The sequence below is a fragment of the Kogia breviceps genome, chromosome 13 (genome assembly GCF_026419965.1).
Source record: "Kogia breviceps isolate mKogBre1 chromosome 13, mKogBre1 haplotype 1, whole genome shotgun sequence".
Lineage (NCBI taxonomy): Eukaryota > Metazoa > Chordata > Mammalia > Artiodactyla > Physeteridae > Kogia > Kogia breviceps.
Window position 1 is genome coordinate 507,629 of NC_081322.1, and position 23,172 is coordinate 530,800.

General features: G+C 38.0%; 1 protein-coding gene across 12 annotated transcripts in view; it reads left to right on the forward strand.

Annotated features, from left to right (window-relative positions):
• The window catches only part of SNAP91 (synaptosome associated protein 91), a 150,427-nt gene that overhangs the window by 86,847 nt on the left and 40,408 nt on the right, over positions 1-23,172 (forward strand). For all 12 annotated transcript variants that reach the window (XM_067011216.1, XM_067011218.1, XM_067011215.1 and 9 more), the window contains exons 12-15: positions 6,063-6,172; positions 6,974-7,092; positions 19,542-19,556; positions 19,705-19,881. In XM_067011216.1, the coding sequence (XP_066867317.1) occupies positions 6,063-6,172; positions 6,974-7,092; positions 19,542-19,556; positions 19,705-19,881 (421 nt within the window). The remainder of the gene's footprint in view (positions 1-6,062; positions 6,173-6,973; positions 7,093-19,541; positions 19,557-19,704; positions 19,882-23,172) is intronic.

Below are 23,172 nucleotides of genomic sequence, written 5' to 3' on the forward strand. Positions count from 1 at the left end.
GGAAAGCTACACGTAAAAGAATGAAATTAGAGCACTCCCTAACACCATACATAAAAACAAACTTCAAATGGATTAAAAACTTAAATGTAAGACCAGACACTCTAAAACTCTTAGAGGAAAACATAGGAAAAAGCGTTCTTTGAGATAAACCATAGCAAGATCTTTTTTGACCCATCTCCTAGAGGAACAGAAATAAAAACAAAAATAAGCAAATGGGACTTCATTAAACTTAAAAGCTTTTGCACAGCAAAGGAAACAAGACAAAAAGACAACCCTCAGAATGGGAGAAAAGATTTGCAAATGAAACAACAGACAAAGGATTAATCTCCAAAATACACAAATAGCACATGGAGCTCAAAATCAAAAAAACAAACAATCCAGTTAGAAAAGTGGGTGGAAGTACACCATGACCAAGTGGGGTTTATCCCAGGAATGCAAAGATTTTTCAATATATGCAAATCAATCAATGTGATAAACCATATTAACAAATTGAAGGAGAAAAACCATATGATCATCTCAATAGATGACGAGAAAGGTTTCAACAAAATTCAGCACCCATTTATGATAAAAACTCTCCAGAAAGTAGGCATAGAGGGAACTTACCTCAACATAATAAAGCCCATATATGACAAACCCACAGCCAACATCATCCTCAATGGTGAAAAATTGAAACCATTTCCACTAAGCTCAGGAACAAGACAAAGTTGCCCACTCTCACCACTCTTGTTCAACATAGTTTTGGAAGTTTTAGCCACAGCAGTCAGAGAAGAAAAAAGAAATAAAAGGAATCCAAATCAGAAAAGAAGTAAAGCTGTCACTGTTTGTGGATGACATGATACTATACATAGAGAATCCTAAAGAATTACCAGAAAACTACTAGAGCTAATCAATGAATTTGATAAAGTAGCAGGATACAAAATTAATGTGCAGAAATCTCTTGCTTTCCTATACCCTAATAATGAAAAATCTGAAAGTGAAATTAAGAAAACACTCCCATTTACCATTGCAACAAAAAGAATAAAATACCTGGAAATAAACCTACCTAAGGAGGCAAAAGACCTGTATGCAGAAAACTATAAGACACTGATGAAAGAAATTAAAGATGATACAAATAGATGGAGAGATATACCGTGTTCTTGAATTGGAAGAATCAATATTGTGAAAATGATTATACTACCTAAAGCAATCTACAGATTCAATGCAATCCCTATCAAACTACCACTGGTGTTTTTCACAGAACTAGAACAAAAAATTTCACAATTTGTATGGAAACACAAAGGACCCTGAATAGCCAAAGCAATCTTGAGAAAGAAAAACAGAGCTGGACGAATCAGGCTCCCTGACTTCAGACTATACTACAAAGCTACAGTAATCAAGACAGTATGGTAGTGGCACATAAACAAATATAGATCAATGAAACAAGGTAGAAAGCCCAGAGATAAACCCACACACATATGGTCACCTTATCTTTGATAAAGGAGGCAAGAATATACAGTGGAGAAGAGACAGCCTCTTCAATAAATGGTTTTGGGAAAACTGGACAGCTACATGTAAAAGAATGAAATTAGAAGACTCCCTAACACCATAAACAAAAATAAACTCAAAATGGATTAAAGACCTAAATGTAAGGCCAGACACTATCAAACTCTTAGAGGAAAACATAGGGAGAATACTCTGACATAAATCACAGCAAGATCCTTTTTGACCCACCTCCTGGAGGAACAGAAATAAAAACAAAAATAAACAAATGGGACCTAATGAAACTTAAAAGCTTTTGCACAGTGAAGGAAACCATAAACAAGGCGAAAAGACAACCCTCAGAATGAGAGAAAATATTTGCAAATGAAACAGCTGACAAAGGAATAATCTCCAAAGTTTACAAGCAGCTCCTGCAGCTCAATATCAAAAAAACAAACAACCCAATCCAAAAATGGGCAGAAGACCTAAATAGACATTTCTCCAAAGAAGATATACAGATTGCCAACAAATGCATGAAAGAATGCTCAACATCATTACTCATTAGAGAAATGCACATCAAGACTACAGTGATATATCATCTCACACCGGTCAGAATGGCCATCATCAAAAAATCTACAAACAATAAATGCTGGAGAGGGTGTGGAGAAAAGGGAACCCTCTTGCTCTGTTGGTAGGAATGTAAATTGGTACAACCACTATGGAGAAGAGTATGCAGGTTCCTTAAAAAACTACAAATAGAACTACCATATGACCCAGCAATCCCCCTACTGGGCATATACCCTGAGAAAACCATAATTCAAAAAGAGTCATGTACCACAATGTTTATTTCAGCTCTATTTACAATAGCCAGGACATGGAAGCAACCTAAGTGTCCATCAACAGATGAATGGATAAAGAAGATGTGGCACATATATACAATGGAATATTACTCAGCCATAAAAAGAAACGAAGTTGAGTTATTTGTAGTGAGGTGGATGGACCTAGAGTCTGTCATACTGAATGAAGTAAGTCAGAAAGAGAAAAGCAAATATCTTATGCTAACACATATATATGGTATTTTAAAAAAAAAGGTCGTGAAGAACCTAGGGGCAAGATGGGAATAAAGATGCAGACCTACTAGAGAATGGACTCGAGTACATGGGGAGGGGGAAAGGTAAACTGGGACAAAGTGAGAGAGTGGCATGGACATATATACACTACCAAATATAAAATCGATAGCTAGTGGGAAGCAGCCACATAGCACAGGGAGATCAGCTTGGTGCTTTGTGACCACCTAAAGGGGTGGGATAAGGAGGGTGGGAGGGAGGGAGATGCAAGAGAGAAGAGATATAGAGATATATGTATATATGTAACTGATTTACTTTGTTATAAAGCAGAAACTAACACACCATTGTAAAGCAATTATACTCCAATAAAGATGTTAAAAAAAAAAATGGGTGGAAGACCTAAATAGACATTTCACCAAGGAAAACATACAGTTGGCCAAGAGGCACATGAAAAGATGCTCAGCACCACGAATTATTAGAAAAATGCAAATCAAAACTACAATGAGGTATCACCTCATGCTGGTCAGAATGGCCATTTTCAAAAAATCTAGAAACCATAAATGCTGGAAAGGGTGTAGTGAAAAGGGAACCCTCCTGCACTGTTGGTGGGAATGTCAGTTGATATAACCATTATGGAAAACAGTGTGGAGGTTCCTTAAAAAACTGAAAATAGAACTGCCATATGACCCAGCAATCCCAGTACTGGGCCTATACCCTGAGAAAACCATGATTCAAAAAGCGTCATGTACCACAATGTTCATTGCAGCACTGTTTACAATAGCCAGGACATGGAAGCAACCTAAATGTCCGTCGGGAGATGAATGGATAAAGAAGATATGGCACATATATACAATGGAATATTACTCAGCCAGAAAGAAAAGAAATTGAGTTATTTGTAGTCAGGTGGATGGACCTAGAGTCTGTCATACAGAGTGATGTAAGTCAGAAAGAGAGAAATACCATATGCTAATGCATATGTATGGAATCTTAAAAAAAATGGTACTGATGAACCTAGTTTCAGGGCAGGAATAAAGAGGTAGACCTAGAGAATGGACTTGAGGATGTGGGGTGGGAGGGCGAAGCTGGGGCGAAGTGAGAGTACCATCAACATATGTACACTACCAAATGTAAAATAGTTGGCTGGTGGGAAGCAGCAGCATAGCACAGGGAGATCGGTTCGGTACCTAGAGGGGTAAGATAGGGAGGGTGGGAGGGAAGCTCAAGAGGGAGCGGACGTGGGGACATGTTTATGCATATGGCCAATTTGCTTTGTTGTGCAACAGAAACTAACACAGTATTGTGAAGCAGTTTTATTCCAATAAAGATCTATTAAAAGAAAAAGGAATAAAATCATTATGTGTGTGGAAGAATTCCACCATACGACTGCTGAGTAGAGTACGGTAAAATTCTGGAATCCTTTGGGATGGTCTGTTTCTGAGTTTTGGCCAAATTGAATTTTGACTTTTTCTTTTTGTAGTAACAGGATTATTTTGGTTCTGTTTTCATACCTCCCGCATCTCTTCAGAGCTTATTATTACAAGGCAGTTTTTAATGAGCCTTTGAAGACCTTCATTTCTGCATTTATATTGGTAGATTCATTGCTGTCATTACGTTCTCCTTGGTGTTTCATAAACATCACTTTCTAAGGTGTTTACATGTATTGGTTTATTTTTATAAATTTATTTTATTATTTATTTTATTTTTGGCTGTGTTGGGTCTTAATTGCTGTGTGTTGGCTTTCTCTAGTTGTGGCAAGCAGGGGCTACTCTTCGTTGAGGTGAGCGGGCTTCTCACTGCAATGGCTTCTCTTGTTGCCGAGCACAGGCTCTAGGCACGTGGTCTTCAGTAGTTGTGGCGCGTGGGCTTCAGCAGTTGTGGTGCGTGGGCTCTAGAGCGCAGGCTCAGTAGTTGTGGCAAACCAGCCTAGTTGCTCCATGGCATGTGGGGTCTTCCTGGACCAGGGCTTGAACCCATGTCCCCTGCATTGGCAGGTGGATTCTTAACCACTGCGCCAACCAGGGAAGCCCACATATATTTGTTTAAAAAAAAACCCACTAATTTATTTCAGAGTTGTCAGTGTCCACGATGGATGACATGCAAATTAATGTTAGTCCTGTCTATCCCCTTGATAATCTTTCACATTCCATTTGGAAATTTTAAATTTTTGGTGAAGAGCAAAGCTTGAGTTCACCCTTTCTGAGCAACAGCATCCATACTGCTTATGGGTTTGTCTTTCTTGAGGTGCTGAGCACTTGGCACTTGTGTATCTTTGGATTTTGAGTTCTTGATTAGTTATATTCTTGGACAAACAGCTATTAAACAGATACTATTTAAGTCTAGAAACTCCTATACATTTCTTATCTCCTCAGTCCTTTTTCTTAAATTATTCTTTTTCAAACTTCCTCTAAGTTTGGTCTACTTGAAATTAGATGTCCTGTTACAGCAGTGTCTAATGGCCCTTGCTTGACCTTGGTCTTTGTGCATATTGCTTGCTGTTAGGTCTCGTATCCACTTATAGAACTAAGTATTGGTGGATTGGTTTGAGATTGCTATTAATCTTTCTCTTGTGAATACAAGCAAATTAAATATACCAAATAGAGTTAGGATAGTTACTAAGCAAACTTTTTTTTTGATATATTAGCTGACTATTAAGTCCTCTTCTTAAACCAGCCCAGGACAATAAATGTTAGGTTTTATGTCACGTTTTTAGTTTTATCTGTTTCATATCAGTGATGGGCTATCCTCAAGCTGTCAGTGACTTGAATCTTGTTTGGGAATTGTTCTCTGCCATCTGTGAACTATTTTGTAAGTTACATTTCTAGATTTTAAAGGCATCTGAGAAAACTTTACATGAAATCTGTTTAGGATGAAGAAAAGAAAAGAATGGCCTTGGTTTCACAGCAGTCATTACAATTAATTTTTTTTCCGTTTTTGGCAGCTAGCAAGATCTTTCCCACTTATTTAATGTTTAGAAAATATGTTTGGCTTTGATTTTATTTTATTTTTTTTATTGAAGTGTATTCATTTGCAATGTTGTGATAGTTTCTGATGTTCAGCAAAGTGATTCACCCCTTATATATATGTATATGTGTATGTGTGTGTATATTCTTTTTCAGATTGTTTTCCATTATAAGTTATTACAAGTTACTGAATAAATTTCCCTGTGCTACACAGTAGGACCTTGTTGTTTATCTATTTTATATATAGTAGTGTGTATCTGTTAATCCCAAACTCCTAATTTATTGTTTGGCTTTGGTTGTAAATACATGCATAGAAGTCATTGCAACATTAGGCCAAATATTTTTTTTTCATAATTTTATATAAATTACATATAATTTTTAAAACTTGAAACATGTTTTGTCCAGTATTGATTATTTATTATAATTCTCAATTTCAAATTTTCTTGAGTTTTTTCTCCCACAAGGAGCAGCCAGAAAATTGCTGGGAATGGCATGGGTCTGAAAATTGGAGGTCCTCTTGTCTTATGTCCTGTAGATTCAAATTTGACCAGAGTGTGCTTTGCATCTTCCCTTTCAGTCTTCTCCAGCCACAACTGTTACATCGCCTAATTCTACACCAGCTAAAACTATTGACACATCCCCTCCAGTTGATTTGTTTGCAACTGCATCTGCGGCTGTACCAGTCAGGTTAGTTCATGAGAATGCAGCGAACCATTTATTAATATTGTTTGGTTTTCATTTTATTTTTGTGTACCAAACCCAAATGACTTCACAAAATGAAACGTAGTCCTAGTAAATGTGTGATATTTTGGGTTATTTTCAGGTACATAGACTAAGTTCTTCTCTACTTCATACAGTTACTTAGGCTTGTACCTCTCAAAGTGTAAGAAAAGGAAAAAAATTACCAATAATTCTCTTACCTTTAATATTTGGAGTACGTTTCCTTTTGTCACAGCCCTCATAACCAGCATTTCAGATGCTACCCAGTGGACATAACATGTTTAAAATTCCCCCTTATTTTGAGGCATTTAGATTTTCCCTTTTAATTTCTGCTCTGTGATTTGCTGAGTGACCCATTGCTTGAGGTATAATTTAACTCTGCAAGAGTTGGCAAGCGATGGCCCATAAATGAAATCTAGCCCACTATCTTTTTCTGTAAATAATTTTTTATTGGAACAAAAGCATGTTCATTTGCTTACATGCTGCCTATGTCTTATTTCACTCTGCACTGGCAGAGTCGAATAGCAATAGAGACTGTCTGGCTCGCAAACCTAAAATTTTTAGTATCTGGCCCTTTACAAAAGTTGTTTGCCAACTCTCGGTATAGAGGAACATATGCTTTACTGCTGTACTTTACAAAATATTATTCTCTTACTGGATTTAAAATAGCCAAAATCTGTGATGTTTTCTGCATAAGTCTTTATTTAAAAAGCATCTTTACATTTTAAAATTTCAGAATCTGATTTTAAAATCATATTTTCCTTTCAGCGCTTCTAAACCATCTAGTGATCTCCTGGACCTGCAGCCAGACTTCTCCTCTGCAGGGGCGGCAGCAGCCACGACACCAGCACCACCACCACCTTCAGGAGGCGCCACTGCGTGGGGGGGTGAGTGAAACCAGGCAACCATGCCATTCTTCTATTTAGTTGTTTTTATTCAGGCTGTAATTGTTATACTTACCTTCTGATTATCCAAAATGGTGCTAGAAACTCAGGGAGAAGATGTTAAGAATGACATTGATTGATTGATTGAAATATATATTGGGAGAGCGAGACAAAGACAGAAAAAGTACCCATAATACAGTTAAAATATTCAAGTAATCATGTAGTTTTTTAGTTTAAAACCTGGAACAATGGGAGTATTTTTTCTTTGCTGTTCTCAAATTCTGATTATTTTTAGTAATTGCTCCCTAGAGATGCAGGCCTTAGAAGATTGGGTGTTCCCATGAACTTATGAAACTCAGAGGCAGCATTTCGAATTTGGTTTGTTCAGATATGGTCTCCTTCATGGATTCTTTTAGACCTTAACTGGTTTTATTCACATTGTATTTGACTTCATGCAGTTGAAATCTGGGATAGATTCTTCTTGGTGCCAGAAAATATCCGTACTAAACTAATTAAGAGGAATCACACCTAAGTGCTTGATTTCCATTTTATTCATGGATCTTGGGGAAAAAAATTAAGGTTTTATATGTTTTTATATTAAACATATTTAATACCAATATAAAAATTAAGTTAATTACTGCTAAATTCTCAAAGCTTCACAGAGTTGGTGTTAAATATCTTACTCAACTACATCAAACTGTCAAAATAAAAAATTGTTTAAGTTTGAAAATGGCTCCTAGGAACAACACAGAGGGAAACAACACAGAGGGACTGACACAGGAGGTGTCCCATCGTATCTCCCCATAGGAACAATACTTTGGCAGCCACCCACAGATAAAAGTGCCTTTGTGGGAGCTTTGGGATCCAGGTAAAAGGTTGCAAAGCCCAAGTGGAGCCCAAGACCAAGAACAGTTGATTTGAGAAGGCAAGCCTACTCTCAGGTGGGAGGCTCGCCAACGCTGGTCCTGGCAGCAGACCTGGAAACACTGCCATGCCCCTGTGGGCTCACTACAGTCCTGTTTGGCCATGACCTGCCACCAGTAACATCTGCCAAGGGACCAAGGAGGAGTGTACACATCCATGCGTTGGGTAACAGGCCTCCTGTCCTTGGTCTCAACTGGGGACCCTGAAACTGCCTGTGACCCAGCTCCAGCCTCTCTCAGTCATGGTCCAGGAGCAGTCCTACCCACCCAGGGACCTTGTGGGAGACACACTCATCCATGCCCCTATGGGCAGGCCTATAGATCTTGGTCTCAACTGTGAACCTTAAAGCAACCTTCTGACTTCATTTAGCCCCACTTAGCTGCAGTCCAGGGCTAGTCTGGCCTAGCTGGAGACTCAGCAGGAGCTACACCCAAACACGTACCTGGTAACAAGCCCACCATCTCTGAACCCAGCTGCACATCCTGAAGTGGACCCTTGTCCCAGCTCCAGCCCTACTAACCAAGGTCGTGAAGGCAGTCCTGTCCACTCAGGGACCAGGAGGCAGGATCTATACCCACCCAAGCCCCTGGTAACAGGCTCACTAACATGGGAACTACAGCAGACCCAGAAGCAGCCACATGACCCAGCCCCAACCCCACTCAGCTGCAGTCCCGGAGGCAGTATCATCAGCCCAGGGACCTAACAGGAGAAGGCCTTTACCTGCCAAAACCATGTTTAAAAAGAGGTGTTTGCTCCTTCAGATGCACAGACACCAACACAAGGCTACACAGAATACAAAGAATGAGGCAAACACACATGTCACTGCCAAAGGACACTAATAAATCTCTAATAACTTACCCTAAAGAAATGGAGATCTATACATAGCCTGATAATGAATTCAAAATAATTATCTTAAAGAAACTCAATGAAATACAAGAGAACACAAATAGGCAACAAAATTAAGTCAAGAAAACTATACATGAACAAAATAAGAAAATAGAAACCATAAAAGAGAACAAAACAGAAATTCTGAACGAAACAGAATACTATGAACTGAAAAGAAAAACTCAGTAAAGAGCTTACTTGATCAGAGTAAAGAGTCAACAAACTCAAAGATAGAGCATTAGAAAATAGCCAATTAAGGGAACAAAAAGGAAAAAAGTGATGCATACAGGACCTATGGGATGCCATAAAATGAATTAATATATGCATTAGGGGAGTCCCAGAGAGAGAAGAAAGTGAGAAAAAGAAGAAAGCTTATTTAAAGAGATAATGGCTAAAATCTTCATAAATCATGGGAGGGATATGGACATTTAAACTCATGAAGTTCAAAAGTCTCCAAGCAACATCAATCCAAAGAATATTACCTGAGACACAGTATGTAATCAGGTTGTCAGAAGTCAAAGACGAAGAGAAACTTTTGAAAACAACAAGAGAAAAGCACCTCCTCACATACAAGGGAACCCTGATAAAGCTATCAGCATATTTCTCAGCAGAAACCTTGCAGGCCAGGAGTAAGTAGCATGATATATTAAAAGTCCTGAAAGAAAAAAACTGCCAACCAAGAATACTATACCTGGCAAAGTTGTTCTTCAGAAGTGAAGGAGAGAAAAAGACATTACCTGACTAACAAAATCTGAAAGAATTCATCACCACTAGACCTGTCTTACAGGAAATACTAAAGGGATTTCTTTAAGATAAAACAAAAGGATGCTAAATAACAATGAGAAAATGTGTGAAAACACAACCCTTGAACAACATGAGTTTGAACTGTGAGAGTCCACTTATACACAGACTTTTTTTCCACTAAATATGTAATACACAACTAAACAATACATGGTTCATTGAATCTGCAGAACTGTGGATATGGAGGACCAACTGTAAATGTATAGGTGGATTTTTGACTGCATGGAAGGTTGGCTCCTGTAACCCCTTTGCTGTTCAAGGGTCAACTGTATCAAACTCACTGGTAAAGGTAAATTTGTAGTCAAGTTCAGAATACTCTAATACTGTAAATGTGGTAGGTAAATCAGTTTTAACCCTGGTATGAAAGTTAAAAGACAAGATAATTTAAAATAACTAAAGCTACAATAATTTGCTACTACATACACAGTGTAAAAAGATGTAGAGTGGAAAATACATGGAGAGTGGAGAAAGGTAAAAGTGTCCATACTTTTTGTATGTGATTGAAGTTAAGTTGTTATCAGCTTAAAATAGACTGTTAAAACTATAAGAGGGCTTCCCTGGTGGTACAGTGGTTGAGAGTCCGCCTGCCGATGCAGGGTACATGTGTTCCTGCCCCGATCTGGGAAAATCCCACATGCCGCGGAGCGGCTGGGCCCGTGGGCCATGGCCGCTGAGTCTGTGCCTCTGGAGCCTGCGCTCCACGACAGGAGAGGCAACGACAGTGAGAGGCCCGTGTACCACAAAAAAACAAAAACAAAACAACTGTAAGATGTTTTATGTAAGCCCCATGGTAAACACAAATTAAGAAAACCTCTACTAGATACTAAAAATAAAGAGAAAGGAATCAAAGCGTACCACTGAGGAAAATCATCAAGTTACAAAGGAAGAGAGGAAGAAAAGAACAAAGGAACTACAGAATGATCAGAAAACAGTAAACAAAATGACAATAGTAAGTCCTTACCTTTAAATACTGTAAATTTAAATTGATTAAATTCTCCTATCAAATAATAGAGTAGTTCAGTGGATGTTTAAAAAAAAAACAATATCCAACAATCTAGTGCCTACAAGAGACTCTTTTTAACTTTAAGGACATACATAGGCAAGGTGAAGGGATGGGAAAAGATTTTCAGTCAAAATCTATCACAAGAAACAAAGAAAATCACTATATAATGATAAAATCAATTCATCAAGAGGGTATAAACATCAAAATACCTAAATATATAAAGCAAATATTAACAGAACTGCGGGGAGAAATAGATAACCATACAGTAATAGTGGGGGGCTTCAATATGCCAATTTCAACAATAGATAGATCATCCAGACAGAAAATCAGTACGAAAATAGCAGACTTGAATAACAGTTTACCCCAAATGGACCTAATAGGCATAAACAGAAAATTTCATCCACCACAGCAGAATATACATTCTCCTCAGGTGCACACAGAACATTCTCCAGGGTAGATCATATGTTGGGACACTAAAAATTTCTTAACAAATTAAAGATTGAAGTCATATCAAGTATCATTTCTGACCTTCAGCGGTATGAAACTACAAATTAGTAACAGAAGGAAATTTTGAAAATTCACAAATACGTGGAGATTAAATAACATACAGCCAACCAATGGGTCAAAGAAGAAATCAAAAAGAAATTGAAAAGAATCTTGAGACAAAGGAAAATGGAAACACAACATATCAAAACTTACATGATTCTGCAAAAGCAGTTCTAAGAGGGACATTTATAGTGCTAAATGCCTCCATTAAGAAAAAGAAATATCTCAAATAAACAATCTAGCTTTACATCTCACAGAACTAGATAAAGAGCAAACTTAGCCAAAAGATAGCAGAAGGGAAAACGTAATAAAGATTAGAGCAGAAATAAATGAAATAGAGACTAGAAAGACAATAGAAAAGATCAACAAAGCTAAGGGTTGGTTTTCTGAAAAGATAATCAAAATTTCTTGCAGCTAGACTAACCAAGAAAAGAAGAGCAACAACTCAAAAATAAAATTGTAAATGAAAGAAGAAACATTATAGCTGATACCATAAAAATACAAAGAATCATAAGAGACTACTGTGAGCAATTTATGCCATAATTGGGTAACGTAAAAGAAATGTATAAATTCCTAGAAAGATACAACTGACCAAGACAGAATCATGAAGAAATAGAAAATCTGAACAGACCCATATGAAATAAGGAAATTGAAGCGGTAATTAAAAACCTCCCAACAAAGAAAAACCCATGACTATATAGCTTAATGGGTGAATTCTACCAAACATTTAAACAGGAATTAATGCCAGTCCTACTCAAACTCTTCCCAAAAAATTTAAAAGGAGGGAATACTTCCAAACTTATTTTTTGAAGCTAGTTTTACCCTCATTCCAAAGCCACATACAGATACTACAAAAACATAGCTGCAAGAATCCTTCACGAAATATTAGAAAACTGAATTCAGCAGCAAGTTAAAAGGGTCGTACACCATGATCAAGTAGGATTTATCCCTGGGATGCAAGGATGGTTCAACATATGCAAGTGATACACACCACATTACAGAATAAAGGATAAAAATCATATGATCATCTCAATAGATGCAGATAAAGCACTTAACAAAATTTAACAACGTTTCATGATAAAAACTCTCAACAAATTAGGTAAAGAAGGAGTGTATCTCAACATAATAAAGGTCATATATGACAAATCCACAGCTAACATGATACTTAATGATGAAAAGCTGTAACCTTTTCTCTAAGATTAGGAACAAGACAAGGATGCCTACTCTCTCCACTTCTACTCAACATAGTACTGGAAGGCTAAACGAGCAGTTAGTCAAGAAAAAGAAATAAAATGCATCCAAATAGGAAAAGAAGAAATAAAATTGTCTCTGCAGATGACATAATCTTATACGTAGAAACCCAAAAGACTCCACCAAAAAACTGTTAGAACTAATAAACGAATTCAGTAAAGTTTGGGATATACAATTTATGTACAAAAATCAACTGCATTTCTATACACTAACAACAAACTATCTGAAAAAGAAATGAGGAAAACAATCCCATTTAGAGCAACATCAAAAAGAATAAAATACTTAGGAATAAATTTAACCAAGGAGGTAAAAAGCCTGTACACTGACAACTATAAGACATTGATGAAAGAAATTGAAGATACAAATAAATGGAAAGATATCCTGTGTTCATGGATTAGAAGAATTAATATTGTTAAAATGTCCATACTACCCAAAGTTATCTACAGATTCATTGCAATCCCTAGAAAAATTGTAATGGCATTTTCCCATTAATAGAAAAAAAATTGTGTCTTCATACAAACCACAAAAGACACCAAATAGCCAAAGAAATCTTGAGAAAGAAAAATAAGTCTGGAGGCATCAAACTTCCTGAAATCAACCTATATTTCAAAGCTATAGTAACCAAAATGGGATGGTACTGTCATGAAAACAGAAACCTCAACCAACAGAACAAGAGAATAGAGAGCCCAGAAATAAACCCATGCATATTCAGTTAGCTAACCTTTGACAAGGATGCCAAGAATACACAACAGGGAACAGTCTCTTTAATAAATGGTGTTGGGAAAACTAGATATCTTTGTGCAAAAGAATAAAATTGGAACCTTATCTTACATCATACACAAAAATTAACTCAAATGGATTAAAGACTTAAATACAAGATCTGAAACCATAAAACTTCTTGAAGAAAACATAGGGAAAAAACTCCTAGACATTGATCTTAGCAGTGAATTTTTTGATTTGCCACCAAAAACACAGGCAACAAAAGCAAAAATAAGCAAGTAAGACTACATTCAAACTAAAAAACTACTACACAACAAAGGAAACAACAAAATAAAAGTGCAGCCTGTGGAATGGGAGAAAATATTTGTAAAAAAAAAACCTAAATAACTTGATTTTAAATGGGCAGAGGACATAGACATTTTCCAAACAAGATATGCAAATGGCCAACAAGTATATGAAAAGGTGTTCACTGTCATTAATCATTAGGAAAATGCAAATCAAAACCACAGAGATAGCACCCCACACTTGTTAGGATAACTGTTATCAAAAACACAGAGATAACAAGTGTTTGGTGAGGGAGAAAAGGGAACCATTATTCATTGTTGCTGGGGATGTAAATTGGTGCAGCCATTATGGTTTTTTTTAAAATTTATTTTTATTAAAAATTTTTTTATTGGATTATAATTGCTTTACAATATTGTGTTAGTTGCTGCTATACAACATAGCGAATCAGCTATATGTATACATATATCCCCATATCCCCTCCCTCTTGTGTCTCCCTCCCACCCTCCCTATCCTACCCATCTAGGTGGTCACAAAGCATCGAGCTGATCTCCCTGTGCTATGCAGCTGCTTCCCACTAACCATCCATTACGTTTGGGAGTGTATATATGTCAGTGCTACTCTCTCACTTCATCCCTACTTCCCCTTCCCCCCGCTGAGTCCTCAAGTCCGTTCCTTACGTCTGCGTCTTTATTCCTGCCCTGCCACTAGGTTCGTCAGTACCATTTTTTTAGATTCCATATATGTGCTTTAGCATATGGTATATTTTCTCTTTCTGACTTACTTCCCTCTGTATGACAGACTCTGGATCCATCCACCTCGTTACAGATAATTCAATTTCGTTCCTTTTTATGGCTGAGTAATATTGCATTGTATTATACCACATCTTCTTTATCCATTCATCTGTCAATGGACATTTAGGTTTGTTCCATGTCTTGGCTATTGTAAATAGTGCTGCAATGAACATTGTGGTACATGTATCTTTTTGAATTATGGTTTTCTCAGGGTATATGCCAGTATGTGCCCAGTGGGATTGCTGGGTCATATGGTAATTCTATTTTTAGTTTAGTTTTTTTTTTTCTTTTTGTGGTATGCGGGCCTCACTGTTGTGGCCTCTCACGTTGCAGAGCACAGGCTCCGGACACGCAAGCTCAGCGGCCATGGCTCACGGGCCCAGCTCCTCCGCGGTATGTGGGATCCTCCCGGACCGGGGCATGAACCCGTGTCCCCTGCATCGGCAGGCGGACTCTCAACCACTGCACCACCAGGGAAGCCCTGTTTTTAGTTTTTTAAGGAACCTACATACTGTTCTCCATAAATGGCAGTGCAGCCATCATGGAAAAAATACAGAGGTTCCTCAAAAAATTGAAAATAGAACTGTCACATGATTCACCAGTCTCACTTCTGAATGGATGGAGATCTGCACCCCCATGTTCATTACAGCATTATCCACAATAGCCAAGATATAAAAATAACCTAAGTGTCTGTCAACAGACAAAAGGATTTAAAAAAAGCACAGTGTATATATTCAATAGAATATTATTTAGTCCTTTAAAAAGAAAGAAGTCCTCCTATTTGTTATAGTATGGATGAACATGAAGGACATTATGCTAAGTGAATAACCCAGGTACAGAAAGACAAATATGTATGATCTCACTTCTGTGTGAAATCTAACTTCATAGATGCATAAAGTAGAAAGGTGGTTGCCAGGGACTGGTGGTGGGTGACGGAGGGCAGGGCATGGAATGGGAAGACGGTCAAAGGGTACAAAGGGTCAGTTGTAAGATGAGTAAGTTTTGGAATATGGTAACCATACAGTATGGTTACCATATCTAATAATACTGTATCGTGTACTTAAAATTTGCTAAGAGAGTGAATCTTAAGTATTTGCACTACAAAAATACAGTAACTATGTGAGATGAAAGATGTGTTAATTTGATTGTGGTAATCTTTTCATAATGTATATGTTTATCAAATCATCACATTGTGCATCTTAAATAGATACAATTTTTATATGTCGCTTATACCTCCATAAGCCTGAAGGGGGGGGGTGGGGAGAAACAGCACTGGTAAAAGACATTAACTGGCTGATGAGGAAACTGGTAAGATGATAAAGCTGGCTCAAAGAGCGTTTTGAGGAACTGGGTATTTATAGACATTTGAAAGGAAATGTTAAAATAAGATGGCTAGGTTAAGTACAAAACTGGTTAATGTTGGGGCTTCCCTGGTGGCGCGGTGGTTGAGAGTCCACCTGCTGATGCAGGGGACGCGGGTTCGTGCCCCGGTCCGGGAAGATCCCACATGCCGCGGAGCGGCTGGGCCCGTGAGCCATGGCCGCTGAGCCTGCACGTCCGGAGCCTGTGCTCCGCAATGGGAGAGGCCACAGCAGTGAGAGGCCCGCGTACCACCAAAAAAAAACAAAAACAAAAAAACTGGTTAATGTCCAGTAGAGCAGTAAAAATCATGTCTTGAGGTTATCTTTTCTCCCAGACAGAGCATCACTAGCAGACAAGAACTGTAACTCAGTATATCATTTCAGAATCAGAGTCCTTAATTAACAATTAAATTGCAGCATCAAATGAAGATACATTTCCACAAGTAATTAAATAATCCTTGGGTGAGTTTGGTAAACACTGGCAATATAACATCAACACTACTTGTTATAATATCTTGGTTTTATTTCCAAGTTTTTGTGGTAACAAAATAAACAAAAATAACTACTTGTGAAACTAAGTTGCTAACTATGTTTACAAGCATTTAAATATTGATGCTTTTCCATTTAAATACTTAAAACTTCTCCTTTGTTGAAATGTTCAACTCCTAAGCCTATAGCTATCAGTTTTTTAATAAAAGTTTTCTTTCAACTACACTTAACTTTATTAAATTTCAATTGGTAAAGGAAAATGTTTTTGTTGAAGAGATTTTATAAGGGCCTTCTGGTTTTCATGTTTTTTCATTCTGAGCTTCATCTTTCAGAAATGTTTGATTATTTCAGTTTACTAATAATTTTCATTGCCACAGTATCTTATACAGTGTATCATGTTTTCCTATTTATTTAAGAATGCTTCAAATCCATATCCTTAAATCAGGCTTTCTCTGTCATAAAATTCATATAAATGACTTCCATAGACCTTTTTTTGTGTGTGTGTGGTACGCGGGCCTCTCACTGTTGCGGCCTCTCCCGTTGCGGAGTGCAGGCTCCGGACGCGCAGGCTCAGCGGCCACGGCTCACGGGCCCAGCTGCTCCGCGGCACGTGGGATCTTCCCGGACCGGGGCACGAACCCGCGTCCCCTGCATCGGCAGGCGGACTCCCAACCACTGCGCCACCAGGGAAGCCCCATAGAACTTTTATAATTTAAAATTTAGTATAAATTTGTAGGGTTATACAGAATTTTTTTTCAGTATTATATGAATGTGTTAACTCTAATTCTCTCAACTAATTAAATCTGTAGATTGTTCACACTAATTTTTAGTACTTATTAAACATTTAGTTGTTCAGTGATTTAGAACTTTAATGAATAAACAGTGAAATTGTAAACTGTCTCCTTTCACTGTATTCTCCAGTATCAAACTGAAGAGAAATTGTGTCCTTTTTGTTTGCTTGGTTGGTTTGGCACCAAAATAATAATAAATGAAAAAGAAAAACCCTTGGTGAAATCTTTTTAAATTGCATTGTAACATTTTTATTTATATTCATCTTCAAGTACTTTTTGCTAAGACACATAATATTATAAGGAATAAGTTATAATAACCAACTTTATTATAACACATTTCAGTCTTTACTTGTTAGGAATAAATAGCTATTGATGATTGAAACATTGAGGTGTCAGTGGATATAGAAGCAAGCAGATTAGTGTGGTTTTAACCAGGGCTATGCAATGTGGACCTGCAGTTTGTGCCTTGCCCAAAGGCAGGGCGAGAGGCCTGAAATCCAGTCTGCTTTCTGCTAGCCAAGCTGTGGGCTTTTTTCGTCCTTGAGGAAGAAGTGCTTTTCCTGTTCCAACTTCCTGGCCCAACAGGAGCACTTTTTTATAATTAGTACAAAACGCATTATAGTGTATCAGAATATTGGCTTAGGGCCTGATGGTTAGCATTAGTCTTTTGTCTCAACAAAATATTTATAGCTCCTTTCAAAGCAGTAGAAAAGTCAGCTGGGGAGAAAAATACTAATAAGTAAATTCTCTCATTCCTAAGCAAAACAGTAAAAATTATAAGCCTTAAGAAATTCAAGTATGGAATTCCCTGGTGGTCCAGAGGTTAGGACTCAGTGCTTTCACTGCCAGGGCCCGGGTTCAGTCCCTGATCGGGGAAAATAAGATCCCACAAGCCCGTGCACAAGGCCAAAAAATTAAAAAATAAAATGTGTATCTTATTTTTAAAGATTCAAGTAAATTAGTGAAATATGAAATTGATAAATGTTACCTCCAGTTTACATTTATCCTATAGATGCCCAGTCGTATTTGAAGAGGATGCTAAATTGTTACCAATATGTTTTGGCTCATTTGACTAAGCAAAAAATTAAATACATAAGACCACTTTCTCAGTCTTGTTTTTTTTTGCGGTTCGCGGGCCTCTCACTGCTGTGGGCTTTCCCGTTGCGGAGCACAGGCTCCAGACGCGCAGGCTCAGCGGCCATGGCTCACAGGCCCAGTCGCTCCGCGGCATGTGGGATCTTCCCGGACCGGGGCACGAACCCGCGTCCCCTGCATCAGCAGGCGGACTCTCAACCACTGTGCCACCAGGGTATCCCTCAGTCTTGTTTGATACGATCAAGCCACTTCACTGTTATTGTAGTTTATTTGAATTTTGTGTAACTAGATGGTAAAATGCAAACTCTAAAACTCTTTAGACCTCTTTGGATGTTCTTATCCAACCATAGTGATAGTAAGAGGATTTCATTGTCAAATGACTGTGGCCACATCAGTTGTTTATAGATTTCTCTTGGGGGTTCTGGGTACGGATGAATATTGCCATTTTAGGGGACATATTATAAAGGATAGTATTTCTTGTCATTGGTGTAAACCAAATTTTAGCAAATTCATATTTTAGTAAATTTAATTTAAATAGTGCGTATTCCGGGCTTCCCTGGTGGCGCAGTGGTTGAGAATCCGCCTGCTGATGCGGGGGAAGAGGGTTCGCGCCCCGGTCTGGGAGGATACCACGTGCCGCGGAGCGGCTGGGCCCGTGAGCCGTGGCTGCTGAGCCTACGCGTCCGGAGCCTGTGCTCCGCAGCGGGAGAGGCCGCGACAGTGAGAGGCCCGCGTACTGCAAAAAATAATAATAATAATAAATAAATAGAAAGCCAAGTGTAATCCCACTGTTGGTCACTAAGTCTGAACCTCCCAATGGAATGCTGATCTCAGAAGGGCTGAAAAGTTTTGATGTTGTATAATCTCTCACATTCTTCTTAAAAATAATTTTCGTATGTTGTCACATAATGTTTATACATATAGAGATTATATTTTGAACTGAAAAACACCTGGTAATGTGAAACTTATGAAGAAGAAAATAGTTTAGGTTAGAGTTTCTTTTTTCTAACCCCTAAACTTGCATTCAGCTTAGTATGTTCCACAGTCAAACTATAGCCATTATAAGGCCTCTATTCGTGCTCTGGTATGACACATCAAATAAAGAGGATCAATAAAATTTAATTAACTATGGTGTCTTCAGAATTGACAATTACAGTATAATGAAATCAACCAAAGCAGATGAAATGGTAAATCTGATAAGAAATCAATTGAGTTTGTCAAAGTTGTTTAGACCTAACTTAAGGTAAGTCTCTTGACCTCCCTTGCTCTCAGTTTTCCCATCTATGAAGTTGGAAAGTTGATCTAGAGGATCTCTAAGGTCCATTGCAGCTCAAAAGTTCCATGATAATAATAGGTAATACATTTATTTTTTAAATTTCAAATGGTCCAGAAAGGTACATAAAGCTAAAACTTCTTCAGTTAGTGCCTCACGCTGCTAGGACATTGGTGTGGTTGAAAGTTTCAGCTTTATCTCTTATTTCTTCATATGCTGACCCATGGACATCAATAGACCTCTTGGGAGAGGGTGAGTAAAACTTTATTTGTAAACTTCTGTTTCGAGAGACTTCCATATCTTAATGACTGTCCTCACTTGGATCATTTGGAGCCTGGTATATCTTTTGTCCTGTCCTTTTCTTCTCTTCCACTGGTTCTCTGTCTCTGGTGCGACATAGATTCTCTGGCTGCACTTTCCTCTGTTCCCTCCGAAGCACAGATTTCAGATCCGTTCGCACCAGAACCTACTCCTCCTGCTACAACTGCTGAAATTGCAACTACTTCAGCCTCTGCCTCAACTACTACAGCTGTCGCTGCTGTCACTGCTGTCACTGCTGAAGTGGATCTCTTTGGAGGTTAGTCACTCACATCACGTTTCTCTCATTTTCCTTCCAGGATTGCTGAAATTACCATAGCATTAAAGCATTTAAAATCTCTTAATGGTAGAACATGGCAGATAGATAGAACGTGATGGAACATGCATGGCAGAGTGTTTAAGTACTTTTAAAATGTTTATTCATATATATTTGTCTTTGCTCAATTTGTCAACTTCATATTCATTTAATTTTAGTGATTATAGAGCAAAGGTTGCAAATGCTTTGGACCTATTCAATTTTCTACTTTGTGCAAAGTTAGGATTTAAGTTGCTGTTAGAACTCTTGTCCCTTATTTGCTCCAGCCCTACAGTATCTATAAGAGTGGTACCAGATCTTTCTATCATATTTAGAATTGGCTTTTTGGAATTTTTTTAGATTGGAACTAGCTGAGAGAAAAAAATGTTTGGGGAATATGGGAGGACAAATCCTGGCCTAAGTTATTTTTTAAGATTTAGGACAAAAAAAATCACCTAAGTGGAGTTCAGATCTAGAGGTCTGTGAAGAGAGTTTATGGATATGTCCATTTTTGCAACTTTTTAAGCTAGTTCTGTCCAAGCAAAAACTTGGATCATCTTTGGCTTCAGAACTTTGAGAGATCGTTGGAGTCGGCACTTGCAACGCTGATTGAAAACAGGTTCACATCAGACTTTGAAATGATTGTCTGAAAATAGTTTTTCCATGCAGATGTAAATTCTGACACAGAGTTGATATACAGCTGTAAGCTTGAGTCGAATATCCTACACTCTGTCAAAATAGTATGCCTGGGCCTGATGAGCCATCTGAAACCAGTTTATTTACACCTTCCCATTTCGAGTGGTACGAATGCCCAAACCTGGAGACGTGCTCATTTCACATGTGTGCACTGAACGGTGTTTATAGTCTTCATAGTTTTGTGATTCTTCGTTACAGCATAACATCTTTCCCAGGGCATTTGGAGACTATGGTAAAGAAATTGGAGGAAGCAAATGCTAGGGGGTGGGGGCAGGAGAGATGTGGCAGGCTCTGGCGGGGTGGACGTATTCCCCTGGGAGCGTACGCTCACACACTGTCACACGCCCCTGTGCCACGGGCCATGCCCCAGTCTCTGAGGCTTGCCAACGTTGTCTAAGACAAGGAGTACTCAACGGGACACAGCATCGTTGCCTCTGTTTCGTGCGAGGAATTTGCTTCTGCCTTGCTGCACTGCCGTTCTCTTGCTCTTCCAAATCTGTTATAGGAGAAATCCGGGTTTTTTGTTTGTTTTTTAAAGTAGGAGGAGGCATTTGCATACTCTTGAATAATGTATTATGAGGAGTCATCCACTAGAGAAAGTTAGTTTTTCAGTTATGCCTCTGTAACTTCTGAGACCAGAAATTAAAGTATTCGCTTAAATTTATAAAACCAACTTCTTCACCCCATCCTTCCTACCGCCATTATTGGTCTCGAGTATGGATGGTTTCTCATAGGCTGATGTTAAGAGAAAAATTCAAGGAAAATATGGACAGGTTGGATAACAATTTTGTACGTAAGCATTTCTATTCCTTTAGCTATTTAGAGTTTTGTTTTTCAGTCCATTTTAAGGAGCTTAATTGCCTATAAGAAATCAGTCAGCTCCATCTTGCTTCTCTCATGGTCCTGCCTAAGATATTTCTTGGAAATATTCTTTGTGCCATTATGCTGTTTGTGTTAATCATTTATTACTGCTTTGACGACAGTCATCAAGCAGAAGAAACTGTATGTTTGAAAATACTTTTGTGATGTCAGTCTTTCTACCCTGCAATACAAATTTAAAAGGTCAGTACTGTAGAAAATCATATAATTTAATGCCAAAGAATGGAGGCCCTCCTTTAATTTCACCAATATCCTTTCTAGTCATCTGGCTGGAGGATAAGTAAAGATGAGTACATCTGCAAATCTCATCACAATTATTTTTACTAATCTTTATAGTTCTGTAAACTGTCTCCCGGCCTCTGATAGCTATAAAATCTCTATCTTTTATGTTCAGAAATCTATATGTGTCACTGTCTGTCTTGTAGTTTTCAGTGATACTCCCTGATTTCTTTCGTGTTCTTTATGGATTTATAAGGAATCATTTAGAGGTAAGATTTTAAATTAAAACTTAAAACTAAAATCTCTTTGGTCGTGTTGTGTGGCCATTTTTTAAAAATTTTGTATCTCTAAAATGGGCAAGTGGTAGAACTTTTGAATAATAAGAGCACCAGTTATTTCATTTATATGACTTTAAAATATGCCCCTTTGAGGTTTTATGTAGCATATATAGCAGTATTAAGTAGATTTTTTTAGAAATAAGCTTAATGAATTTTAATTTTTGAATAATGGCTAATTATTTAATTTCAGGAATATGAAATACTGAAATGTTAAATTTTTCTATGTGTTCTAGTCTTGTATTTTAATTATAAATTTGAAAAATACAGAGTGTCTGTTATTTTTTTTTTTTTTTTTTTTTTTTTTGTGGTACGCGGGCCTCTCACTGTTGTGGCCTCTCCCGTTGCGGGGCACAGGCTCCGGACGCGCAGGCTCAGCGGCCATGGCTCACGGGCCCAGCCGCTCCGCAGCATGTGGGATCTTCCCGGACCGGGGCACGAACCCGTATCCCCTGCATCGGCAGGCGGATTCTCAACCACTGCGCCACCAGGGAAGCCCTGAGTGTCTGTTATTTTAAAATACTCAGATTGATACCCACATAACGTTTTAGTCGTTTCAATGTAAGTCATTAAAAAAAAAATTTTTAGGAACATTATATTTACTAAATGCTTATTTTTTTAAAGGGAACTTTTAAGAAATGAAATCTGCCTTCTGCCTTCTGTGGTCAGGCACAACAGGACTTCAAGACAGTGTTATGCTTTAAAAATTTAGTAAAACTTACAGATATTGATAAAGCACAAAGTCCTTAAAGCATTCTGTTTTTCACTGATGTAAACTCTACTAACAGCAGCACGTTGGTTTGTAACAATACAGTTTTTCCTAAGCAGTGCAATGCTAAGTTGATGATAACTCCTCTGCATGTTCACCAGGGCACCCTTTCAGTCAACGGTGTTAATTTGTGAGCAAGCCTCCATGATGGCAGGCTGTGAGCACAGAACCAAGTGGCTGGAAAACCAAAGAACTTGCCTCCCAAACCTGACTGCATTTGCACAAACTGGTTAACAAACCAAGTTAATCAATCTTCCTTAAAACCAATACTTAAATATAAGCACTTACAACTAGATTTCATGTAAGAGTCTTATAATCTGGGACCTTTGGGGAAGAAAATGAACTGGAGTGGTGACC